Consider the following 12,985-nt stretch of genomic DNA (forward strand, 5'->3'; position numbering starts at 1 on the left):
GGTGTCTATTTTTCTTGTTAGACAGTATATATATCAATTATTGAACAGTTTTCCTGCAGTCCTAGAAGCAGAACTCCAATAATGTAAAGTTATCACTTGAATGCTGACTTCAGTCATCCTGAGGATGAGTTGCCACATGCAGGAAGTGCATGTGCAAAACATGAAGCATGCTTATCAGCTCCAGCTTCTAATACAGCTCATCAATTTCATCCTGACAGACTTTGAAACAAAAAGTCAGTATGAGCATTTGTATTAAAAACCACTCTACCATGCAGACTGGGTCTTCCTATTGAACAACTCGGCTTCAAAGGCTTTGTCAGTCCCATAGAGATAGTCTGTTTTGTGCTTCTATGCTAGTATTACATAGTTTCTGCAAGTTTCCTCCTTGTTCCTGTGACTGCAGTGCCAGTTTTCTGTTCTTGGATGGTGAATTGAAAACTGTACATGCAGAGGTAATACACATACCAATATGCATTATGTTTTATGCCCATACACTTTGTTATAAAAGCACCTTTGGGTCCAAATTAAGTCTCTAGTTCACCTGGATGCCTGCAAACATTTGATATGTTTTTTTTTTATCAAAGTAAAATATTACATTAATCTTTCATTAGGGCCAGTGTAATGTCTTTGTTTAAAAATATTCTGTATTGGGCTTCAGTGGACTTTATTTGACAGGAGCTTGACAGTAAAACTGGTCAGGGAGATGGGGATGACATAAAGGAAATAGCTCCAGGCCAGGATTAAAGCCTGGGCCGAGCTGGGGTGAAAGCTCAGCCAGCTGAGCCGCTTCATGGTCTCACAAAGGAAGGATGAATAACAGAATAGTTAAGTAGGCGTTTGGGAGTTTTGAACAGGATCGACAGTGGACATTTCAGCATGGTGGTAGGAAAATTGTAGTTATAAATGATAGAAATGACACCTAATGAAAACATTTTGGTTGTATTTGTCCTTTTATGGTAAGTCAAGCCTTTTCTGTAGGGATGAATCCATATTCAAACCATCTGTTGCAGCATGTACATTTTACTGTGCCCATTGTCATTCTATGACAAAACAATTGTAATGCATGAAAGGATTTCTGCATAACTGAAGCCCAGACTTTAACAAGAGAGGTTTAGGTACAGTTCAGGTTTCAGTAAGCGAAGAGGTAGTTCACGCATCTCAGTCAGGAGCTTAGCTAAAATAAAAACAAACAAACAAAAATCTGAAACCTGTCATCTCCTCTAGTCAATCCTTCTGGTCTCCTGAAAACAGTCATCTCTGAATTATTCTGATGTTAGTCGCACTGTGTGCTCTGTAAGAACTCACTGCAGTCAATTTTCACTGCATCTAAAGTCAGCTTTCCCGTAGACATCGGTGGCTCAAAGAGGAAGATGTTATTGGAGATGATGTTCGTGGGTGAAAAGTCATCCACATCTGAAAACTCCTCGTCCTCATTTTCCATGATGTTCGGTGAAATGTAGCCGACAGTTGTGTTGGTGCCCATTGACGTCAGCGTGTGGTCTGAGCTCTCGTCGGAGTCGTGGGAGATGCTCTTCAGGTAGATGGTCAGAATGGGATACCGCTTAGTCTTTGGGCTGGGATCCGCAAGAGGAGAGGGCAGTGGGAGGACTGTGGGTTCGAAAGCTTCTGTGTCTTGGTATGAGAGCTCCTGCACATCCACCAGGATGGTCTCTTCTTCATTCTGAGTTAATGTGGAGTCAGCTGATGGGGACTGGTGGTTCAGCTTGCCCTGTTTAGAAGGGGAGGCACTTGCTCAAGTTAGATACAGCGAAGTCTGCAAAAACAGCTTGAATTTTCATCCTCTTACTTAACTACCTGCTCTTCCATGCATTTTATCACGCATTTGCTGTTTGCAGGATCTGGCACCACATCGAGCATAAGGCACTGGAAAAACTCCCAGAACCTGACAGGAATGTGTAACACAAACAGCTTTTAAATACGGCAAAACTGGATTTACAACTCTAACCATAACTTTCCAGCAGTTTTATATGATCAAAATAAGATGTGGTATGTAGAGGCATAATGTCGCCTCAAAAGAGCCTTATGGAGTTGATGTCACACATACCTCTGTTTAATCGCTGAGCTCTGGCACAGACACAGAAGAAACAGCACCATGAGGGCCGCAACTACACACACTAATACGAGGGATAGCTGGGAATCCGCTGCAACAGTGACGGAGAAACGCGTAGATGTGAGTTTACAACAAACATTTGACTGATATTCAGATAAAAACGTTTCTTAAGTTGATAAGGGAATTCATTCTGGTGATTTCTAAGCACATTAAAGACTAATTTAAACCTGAGGAAAAGCTAGAAAGCGACTTTCACAATGAACTGACTCATATTTTACATATTTTTCTCTTTGACACACACCCACACACAACCTTAGCACTCCCCTCACCACAGTACAAATACTGGAAACAACTAGCTTGGCACAATATATCAATTTCTTTTAAAAACCCCAACATTTAAAAAGCCCAAGTTGTTGTTTTATACAGGATTATGGACAGAACATTGCAGAAACATCTCCCAACAAACCAGTGGAGACATCAGAAAGTCCTCATTTGGTATTTACTTTTTAAATAAATGAATAGTATTGACTTTCTCTGAAAGAATAAAGCTGCTTACATTCAATGAAGATCTTAATCTTTTGACTTGCGGGGCTTTCTCCTTTGGCAGTTGAAGCGTTCATCCACAGGCTGTAGACGCCAGGAGACAAGTCTTTGATCTCGTACATCCTTTCTGATGTTTCCACAGAATCTGAAAATGTGTCAGTACACACAACAGCAAAATGACTCATTTCCACGTCTGCAAACCGCAGACAAGAACATTTTCATTAGAAAACATACAATGCTGTGAAAAAGTATTTGTTCAACCGATTATTAGGTTCACGGGGCAAACACCTTTTCACAAAGGGTCATGGAGGCTTGGAGAGCTTTTTCCCTAATGATGTAAAACGACAATTTAAAAACTGCATTTTGTATTTACTCAGGTTATATTTTTAAATATGTATATCTAATGATTGTATTGTATTAATATTTATAAATGTATATTTTTTAAAAATTTGTGTGATGAAACATTGAAGTGTGACAAATTTGGAAAACAGGCCGAAATGAGGAAGGGGGCAAATACTTTTTCATAGCACTGTCCAACTTTACAGACAGTGTTTCCATCAGTTTTTCTTTTTTCTGATTTCTGTCTTTTACAAAGAAAAAACACAGAAATTCCCAGAAATGTACTTTCTCTCAAAAACATCATGATGGGTAAAAAAAACACTTTTTATTCTTAAATAAGATGACCTTAAAAGGAAAAAAAGCACAAATTCATCATTTCGGGACTGAAGGATCGAAAAATTGCTATATAAAGAACTAGAAGTGTAATTTAATCTGGAGTATAGCATGGCATCACACACTCTCTGTGTTCATCTCCAGTCCGTGTTTAACAGCCCGTCTGGCCGCACGTTCATGCACGTTCATGGGAACAGGCATCTCCTCTCCTCTTTCAGCCCTCAACCCTCCCTATAAAAGACCCCATCAAGTGACCAATGCCACTGCATATTCTCCAAGCAAAATGGTGAAGAACAAACTAAAACATTCAACTGAAGACAACCAGGACTCAGTATTATCTCTAAAAACAACTAGTTGTTGGCGAAGAGCTTCTTGAGTAATGAAAGGGGCAGAACTGCATTAACATCAGCCGTTATAGTAAAATGCCACTGTCAGAGCTAAGGGAGTCTCGGTTTGTCACCGGATCTAGCTCTTTTTCTACTTTAAGTAACAACATAAATGTTACTTTTTACTATTATGTTTAACAACATGTTTTTGTGTATTATTGTGCTTAATGTGCTTGCACTTTGCACATTTGTTTGGTGACTAGGTGAGCGGGGGTAAGAGGTAGTTGTGGCTCATGGCGCTCTTTGTTTAGGTCTGCAGGGAGTGCACATTTAAAGGAGTTTCATCTCTTTGCTTCTTTAAATAAAGCTGTGTTGTCAACAAGTAAGCAAACAGTGGTGGCAGCTCTGCACTGGTGAGCTTTTCCACCACGTTTTAACCTGATACCACTTCCTTTGCATATACTGTAAGAAAGCACACGATCATGGCACACGGGAGATCTTTTTTGTATCATTTTTTCTCACAAATATGAATTAGAAACATGGCAAGTCTTATTTTTGTGCAGTGTAAAACAAATGCAGTTAAACTTGTTCTTACAAAACTTTGGCTCTCCTCTGCTGTTCTCTAGACAGATGGTATAGATGGTGATGCAACCCCTGCGCTCACCCCTGGGGGGTCCCTCCCAGGTGATCATCACCGTGTTTCCTTCCACTTTTTCTTGAACCCGTGGGCCAGTAACTGGAGCTACAAACAACAAGAAGAAGCCCCAAACTATTGATTAATACAAAAGATCAGAAATTTACGGCTGTAAACCTTGTCCTAGGACAAAATATATGGCACAAAGTTAGACTGTTGAGTGTTGAGCTCCTATCAGAGCTGTGATGATAATTTGATTCAGAACAGTGTAAGGTCAGATGCCAGGTCAACAAAAGTTTTACGGTAAAAACTTCCGCATGTTTAAGCGTAACTAGATACAGAGACAATGTTATAGATGCAGGAAAAGTTGATTTGACTTCTGCACCAGGGAAACTATTTCTGCTCGTAGATGTACCAAAATGTTCAGACAACACCTGCTTTGCACAAAGATAATGAAGACCTTGAGGACAGAAGTTTTTATTCTCCTTGTCCTGTCATACGGAACTTCCTCTCTCTCTTTTAGACTTTGTAGATAAAACGGGAGGCATATCTCCCGTTAGAGCTAACTTATATGCTCACGTGACTGATCTCTCCATATGCATGTGATTTTTAATAAGCTCAAGTGTAATCTTATAAAGACTGAGTTATATTATTTCCACCAGAGAGCATACCTGACTCCTGAGTGGCGACTCGTTGAAATCTGGTCCTACTAACCGAGCTCTTATTGTAGAAGATATACAAAGCCCCCTCATAGCACTCAGAAGGTTTGATATCTGCATACAGACAGTGAAGAAAAAATAGAGGAGGTTATGGAAAATGAGTTAATGGGGTGTAAATCACAAGTTTGATAAAGACACGCCCTTTCATCAATGACAACAATGTCAAGCCCCGTCCCGTCCCGCCCCGTCACATGCACCAAAGAAACATACTAAGAAATGCTTCATTAGTTTGGTGACTCTATTGTAGTTAAAACCATGTCAGTGTCAGTATTATGATCCATTCTTCTGCTTTAGTGTGAAACGTTTTAAACCAGGAATCTCTTCAAACTACTTCAGGTGAGGCGAGTTTTCAATGAGACGGATGCTGCTTTAGTAAAACAACTCTGCTAGATATGAAGTTATTTTATGGTTTATTTCTAAAGTAACCGGCAGGATTTTCTTTGTATTCAGGATGAAAAGTCCACAAGTGGTGTTGTAACTTGTTTGGCTTCATACTTCATAATATTAGAATATAATGTCTTGATGCATGCTAAAGACTGTGGTTTCTTACCCATCATTGAAGTCAAGCAGGAGCAGATATGCTTCATCATATCTTGTCTTTTTTTTTTTTAGAACTTGAAGTCTCTCTATTGATTTATAATCATTCATCATTGGTACTTTTACAAATTTGTCCAGTGCCTAAACTCCCAAATTTCATTAAGGCTTGCTGCGCCCCCTTTGTGATAACCCTGTGCCCCCTCCCCCCTCAGCCCAGTTTGGGAACCACTGTGGTATGTGAATGCAGTGGATAGCGATTCAGTGTTTACAATTACAAATTGGAAACAATGGTATAACATGTGTTGTTACACACCTACTCTATCTGTGTTTTGAAGCAATCAACTGACTCTTTCAACACTGGCTCTGCTCTGAAATGTCCCACCTGAGATGACAATGCTGGTCTTATTCTTGCTCAGCCTGAGCCATCTGAGCTCCTGCAACACGTGGCCTTCAGGGTACCACTCCAACACGTACATGGTGGGTGCAGTTTCAGGTTTGTTCCAGGAGATGGTGATAGTGTTGTTGTCTGCTGTTGCTCGCACAGCCTGGAGAGGCTTGGCTGAAATAAATAAGGTAGCTTATGTTTAAATACTGGAGAGATGTTATTAGGCAAACATGCTTAATAATGCGTCTCAAACTGATCTCTTGTGCAGCTGAGAGTGATGCATAACCCAACATGAGCTCAACTAAGGACTTTTTTTCTGTATGTTTCGCTTTATTATTATTATTATTATTATTATTATTATTATTTTGTACCATTTGTGAGAAGAGTTGTCATGGTAGCAGGAGGCGAGAGACCTTTGGAGTTGCGAGCCCACACCGTCACTTCACAGTCAGAACAGAATGGCACAGAGCAATTCCTGACATCAGCGCTGACATTAGTGAGGTTGCTCAGATTTTGGCTGTCGACTCTGACTGTGTACCCTATAATCCTCCCTCTGGCCATGGATATGTCAGCTTCCTGCAATCAGACGAATGTTTTAAAGTAAATCCTGACTTCATCAACACATATTTGTTTATGTTGCCAACTGCAGCTCATGATACAGACAGGAAGGAAAAGAAAGAAATTGCACAAGTCATGGATTTCCAGGCCGCCTAACATCAAACACACACCAAGATGCATGTGTAAGACACATCATTTCTGTTCAGCTCCTCTTTTTCTTGTAAACTGAAACTGTGGTGTCTGCCGTCCGGTTTCACTTACCTGTCAGTAGTTGTGTGTGACATTAAGAAAATGTGGGTGTGCAGAAGGTGGGAATATCTGCCTATGTGTGTATGTTTGAGGATCTCACACATTAGAAGTGGTCAAGGTTTGACCTTTAGTCTGTACAGAACAATAAGGCAAAGCAGGAAGATCAGAAATTGTTACTATGGCTACAGCACCGCACGCACACATACAATGACAAACATATAGGGACCCGAAAACCCCCAGACACATGAAACCCACAGCGGCTGAATCCCTTCGAGTATATTTTGATTTAGCAAGACTGGTCTTTAGTCTAATTTGATTTTCATTAGTGAATCAAATTAGACAAATGATCCTATTTAGTCATTTATTTGATGACAAACATAATTCAGCATTAGGTATGTGTGCTGCAAAAGTGTGAGAACCTCCAGGAGCAGCTAGAAAGTGAAATTAGAGTCTGGTGACTTGAGTGAGAATCAGGTACAAGCGATTTCTTCATCAGGTTTCTTTATTTAAAGGAAGAAGATGTATAAGTGTGATCTTAACTATGAGTTTGTGGGAATATATGTGGCATTAACAGCTAAGAAATCCTCAATCATTGCAACGCTTCCTAGACCAGCAAGCACCATTTAAAGAGCAAAGCTAGAAGTAACCTTGAAAGGCCACAAGGAATCTGGTGTAGCTGCTCAGTGAAAACAGGCTTTGCTCACAATGTTAATGAGTCTGTGTGATTCTGTAGTTTGCTGGATTTCACATGAACAACCCAACACGACAGGAAAGTGTTCTCTAAAGATACGGCACCAAAGGGAATCTTTAAGGCTAATGAGCAGATTTACTTTTAGTGAACAGAAAACACAAGAGTTCAGGGTATATGCGGGTATACGGAGTTTACCCACCTCTTTTTCAGTCAGGATTGAGTATACCCACTTCTAAAACTTCTGTGATGGTGCTTTAACAATTACAAACATTCCCCTGAATGTATGTCTACCAGCAGCTCAGCTTATGGTACCAAATCCACAATGGTGCAGTTAGCCAGCAGCTGCATTCATTTTAGCCTGAACATAGACATAATAAAGATGTTTATATGTCTAGCAGCCAGATGCTGGCTACCACTCTTTTTTTAAGGGCAAAGAATTGAGAGTAGACCCACTTCTTGAGGGACCACTACACCACTGGTATGAACCTGCTGTTATCTGTGAAACACAATGCAGGAAGCATCATGATGGGAGCTTTCTTGGTCTGAAAGGCTTCCCGTGACTTACAGAACAATAGATATTGATTTTTACCTGAAAATCTTTGAAGAAAAGGCAGAAAGATGTGTCATTCCACCAAAAGTAATGATGTTATTGTTTTAGAGCAGTTCATTTAACTCTTGTTCTGCACTGATATGTACGTTCAGCAGCAGAGAAATTTAAAAATAAAGAATAATACTTAAGTCTTCAAGGGGAGGTGGGGGCTTTATATCATAAAGCTCCTATTGGCAACGCAAATTTGTTTGGCACAACACAGGAGCCAGATTATCATTCTGCCTGCTATGATGCTAGACAAGAAAAGTTAAAAGAAAAAAAAAAAGAAAAAGACAAAGAGAAAAGTTAATCTTGTCCTCCCGACAATATTGTGTAAGGAACGGCAATGAGCAGCGCATATGAGAGGCAAAACTAATCAGTAAAGAGGAGAGACCAAAATGCCTACAGTTGATGTTCAGATCAATACTTAATTAAAACATTTAGTTCCAATTATTCGTTATCTTAACCGCTTAGTCTGATGAAGGGTCCCAGGGAAGCTGGAGCCTATCCCGGTAGTCTGTGGGCGAAAGGCAGGGTCCAACCTGGAAAGGTCCCAAGTCCATCGCAGGGCCAAACAACCACTCACACTCACTCCAATGGGCAATTTAGAGTAACCAGTTAACCTAACATGCATGTCTTTGGATGGTGGGATGAAACCAGAGTACCCAGAGAGAACCCACGAATACACGGGGGAGAACATGCAAACTCCAAACAGAAAGGCCACTGACCAAGCCTCCTCCCAGCTGAGGATCAAACCAGCAACCTTTTTGCTGCGAGGCTGCAGTGCTAACCACCACGCCACCATGTCGCCCTAGTCCCAATTATTGTTCACATAAATACTTAAAACATTAAATAAATAAATTAAAATTACAACCTACCTTCCAGTAGATTCTCATGGACTTAAAGTCAGGTTCAGGGGCGAACCACACATCCAGAGCTTGGGCTGGAGCTTAGAAACAAAATAAAAATAAAAACATGTTTTAATCTTAGCTTTTACAGAAATTCTGTGTATTTTTGGGTTAGTGTGAAGTTTTCCTGACATGTTGTATAAGTCAGAGACTAAATGCTCTGAAATGGATTTGATTTGAAACCAAATCAGCCATTTAAAGTCTTTTTTTTTTTAATCATCTTAATTTACTAAAACACGGTGGAACTACTGATAACATCTAAAAGACAGATGTCAACATCAATACACTATCTGTGTATACCGAAATGAGCATCTTCACATACAATCACTCGACAAAAATGAGAATACATAATGCATTTGTTAAAGTAACTGGTGATGGTACTTATCGAAAATGTTTTAATCCTTTTCGGCTGTGACGTCTGTTACGGTTTGCTCTAAGTGGAAACTAAAAATACATAAATGTACACATAAAGGACCTGCATATCTTCACACGATCAGTCATACGAAGATGCAGCAACATTTCCCACAAAGCATTACTTTCCTGTCTTCTACCTCTCTTCACTTCGGCTCAACGGTGAATTGACAGAAAATGTGTTTGCATACAGTTTACTAAAGAGATTTTAATCTCAGTTCAATATATTATTTAAAATGCTTATCAGCGATATGGGGTTTTACTTTCGACACACAGCCCAATAACGCCTGTTTCAGCGGCTCTCAGACGTCATTCTGGCTGTCGATTATCAACAAATATCTGCCTCAAAAACCCAAAGAGCAGGGAACAGACAGCAGTCAGAAAGCTTACAATGTTAACGCGATGTAGAGATTGGAAAGTAAACAGAATAAACTTAATGTTTTTAAAACGGGATTGTTTGCTTACCTTCTTCTTGAGTCCAGCTGGAAATGTTGGAACTCCACTGACTCCAGAGGCCTGTTCTGAATTTGGACCTGGCTCTGAAGTGGTACAACCTGTAGGGCTCCAGAGAGGCGATGGACCAGGCTTGGGATGAACGTTCAAGCTGTAGGTTCATCCATTCAATGATTAGTGTTTTAAGCTCAGGTTTTAATCGTGGTAGTTTGACATTTTGCTTTGTGGTTATGAGCCGTTCACAAACATACAGTAAAAGAAAAAAAAAACACTTGAAAGAGTGTTAGAGATCAAATTTCATGACTTGAGTTATGAATTCACTCCTTCACACATCAGCTATGCCACTCATATCTGGTCCAGCTCTGACTCAGCAGATGGCAGGTGAAAGCCGATCATCCAGTAAATACTTTTTTACTAAGTTCAACATCTCATCTGAAACCTTTAAGATCTGAACCAAACTTAAAAGACTTCTTACCGAGTCTGCATATGTTGTCCATTGTTCCTGATCGGTTCTGTATTGAATCTGCAGGTGCTGAGTCCTCACAGGCTCCTCCATAATGATGACACATTTCCTGGACGTGCAATCAGGTGGACCGAGAACGGGTGTTGATGGCATCACTGCTCAGATCAACACAAGGAAACGGGACAAATTACAAGAAAAACTGTTGAGCAACAGTTAAAGTAAATGTTGCAAAGGTCATACATGTCTATAGATAGTTACTGGGAATGAAGGATGGACTCTGAGTAATAATAAACACAATTATCAAGGTTTAAGTTAATAAAAAAAAAAACTTTTACTGCTAAGCTGGTTTGAAATTCTTGGCATGACATCTTCAGTTCTTCAGTGTCAATACACACATAATGATGTGTGTGTGCAGAGCGATGTCTTACTAACTCTCTTACCAATGTCACTGAGCATGTAGTTGAAGATGGGAGACTTTACAAGACCCAGTAAATTTCGGGCTTGAACCCACACTGAGATGAGTTGGACTGATCTGGGAACACTGAAACTAGCTGACGGTGATTCGGTTCCTTTTCTGGACACATTGTAAAATGCTGGTCCTTCTGTGTGGTTTCCAGATAAAGCTTCAATACTGAAACACACAAAAAGGTTCAGCTGACAATATGTGGATGGATATACTGTGAAATGATCATAGATAGAATAGTCAAGTCGGTCACTCACTGGAACATAAAATCGCTCTGAAGATGAGTTTTTCGTCCCTTTTTCCAAGTGCAGAACACAATTCCACTCTCATTTTTTAGGATCTTGTAAGTGCATGAAATGTTTTCTGGGATATCTGGTGGGTCTGGACACCAAGAAAGACAAACAATGCTCAAGTAAACGAAAGACTGACTGGAGAGAACAAAAACAAACTTCTGATAAAGTTTAAGATCAGGATTTGGTTTAGACTTCAAAACATACAGATATGCTACTGGTAAAAAAAAAAAAAAAAAAAAAAGAAATAATAACAGCTTGTAAGATGCACAGTTCAAAGCTTGTTCATATTTTGGTGCATGCTTTAGTTTGAGGAAGTGTCCTTTTGCATGTGTAAGAAAGGAGCAACACCTCTTTGACCAGAAAGAGCAACCATATCAGGCCTTCTAGCTGTGAACAGTGTTTGCTAAGCAATGAAAAGAAAGCAGAACTAACTTTGCCTTCTTTCATAGCTTAGAAAAAACTTAAAGTGAATCCAGACTTGAACAAAAAAGTTTCATAATATGCTGGAAAACATCCTGCTGGACTTTTTCTTCTTGCCAAATTAAGTTCTTAATAAACATAATTTTTCAATGGAAGACAGACGCAGTCCTCATCACATAATCCGCAACAATAAACCAGCTGCCACTCAGACTCATGCAATTATAAGCTTGTACTGATTTAATTAGAAATAAAACAGCATCACTACAACTTTTTGTACTTACGTCCAGCTGAGATGTCAAGTCCACAGGGGTCCACTACAGGATAGGACTTACAGTTGCAATGACAACTGTAGGTCATTTTCGTTGTAGTTATGTTCACCACATTTAGATATATGGTTGAAGAATTCAGTTTTTTATGTTCCTTCTCTGTGGGAGAGTGGCCGCTGTACATGGATCCCTTGCACGAGCAGTTGAAGGTGCAGTACACCTCGAAACTGGAACCCAGCTGCACCACAGGTCCAGCGCTGGACCAAAGGACACAGGACGTCTCACCTAACAGAATAAATCTTATTTATTATAAAGTTTGTAAGGTTTGCAGAGTTGGGAATTTATTTTTCCTTTAAAACGTGAACACAGCTGCTTAGGGAGATTTAACCTTAATTGATATCTAACTGATAATATAAATGGAAACATGAGCAGTCATATGAATAAATAAAGAGCTGGTCCATACAAACATCTTACCGACGCAGAGCTGCGCGACCAGCAGCGTCAGTACGCTGACGATGGTCCATGACCCGAACATTGTCGCTGTGAGTCTCCACTAAATGCATATGCATCTGACATCACCCCCAGGCTGCTGGAAACCCCTTAAAAAGTACAAAATACACACAAAACATTAGACATTTATGGCTCAAGTAGTTTTTTCCCCCACGATATTAATGATAAATCTTTATAAGTTGAGCTCGAAAAAAACCTGCTCAGCACTTTAATACGTTTAAATTCTTTCATAGCTTAGGTTTATTTTCTTTCTACAATATTTAAGGCAGAAGTCGTGTTAATACAACACCATGCTTGGCTACAGTTGCGTAAAAACCGCAATGGAAGAAGCAACAGGAAAAGAAAAGACCTCAAATTGATTAAAAAACATCGTATCCTCACCTCAAACCAAAGCGTAATTTCCTTCTGAAATGGCTGAAGCTTTATCTGTCATCGTGTTTTATCCTGAACATCTTCATTCATGGCAGCAGGTCCACGCCGACACTGCGTGCTGACTGACGGCCGCCTCTGTTGTGATGCGACAAACTTCAGCAGCTCCAGTATGCCACAGTTCAGTTATGACGCATGCACACAAACACACACTTACAGAGAAAGGATTCACTGTCCACACTCCACCCAGGCCAAATATCAGTCTGTAAAATACTGCTTTACATAAATACTGTTTTAAAAAGTTGTTTTAGTCACTGATATACTGTATATAAAGGTCTATATATATATATATATATATATATATATATATATATATATATATATATATATATATATATATATATATATATATATATTCATACATTCATTCATTTTCTAAACCGATTTTGGAGATT

The 12,985-nt window shown here is 39.6% G+C and overlaps 1 protein-coding gene across 1 annotated transcript; it reads right to left on the reverse strand.

The window, feature by feature from the left end:
• Nucleotides 1-1,273: 1,273 nt before the first annotated feature.
• Nucleotides 1,274-12,186, reverse strand: il12rb2 (interleukin 12 receptor, beta 2a; the record flags this gene model as incomplete). Its single annotated transcript, XM_079245685.1, has 13 exons — nt 1,274-1,729; nt 1,816-1,903; nt 2,066-2,162; nt 2,628-2,759; nt 4,918-5,019; nt 5,885-6,061; nt 6,259-6,463; nt 8,853-8,923; nt 9,759-9,897; nt 10,642-10,840; nt 10,930-11,053; nt 11,667-11,936; nt 12,126-12,186. 13 exons carry the CDS (start codon nt 12,184-12,186, stop codon nt 1,274-1,276), a joined length of 2,121 nt encoding a protein of 706 aa, XP_079101811.1.
• Nucleotides 12,187-12,985: the final 799 nt, after the last annotated feature.

Source organism: Telmatherina bonti (assembly GCF_933228915.1).
Source record: "Telmatherina bonti genome assembly, chromosome: 8".
In the NCBI taxonomy this organism is placed as follows: domain Eukaryota; kingdom Metazoa; phylum Chordata; class Actinopteri; order Atheriniformes; family Telmatherinidae; genus Telmatherina; species Telmatherina bonti.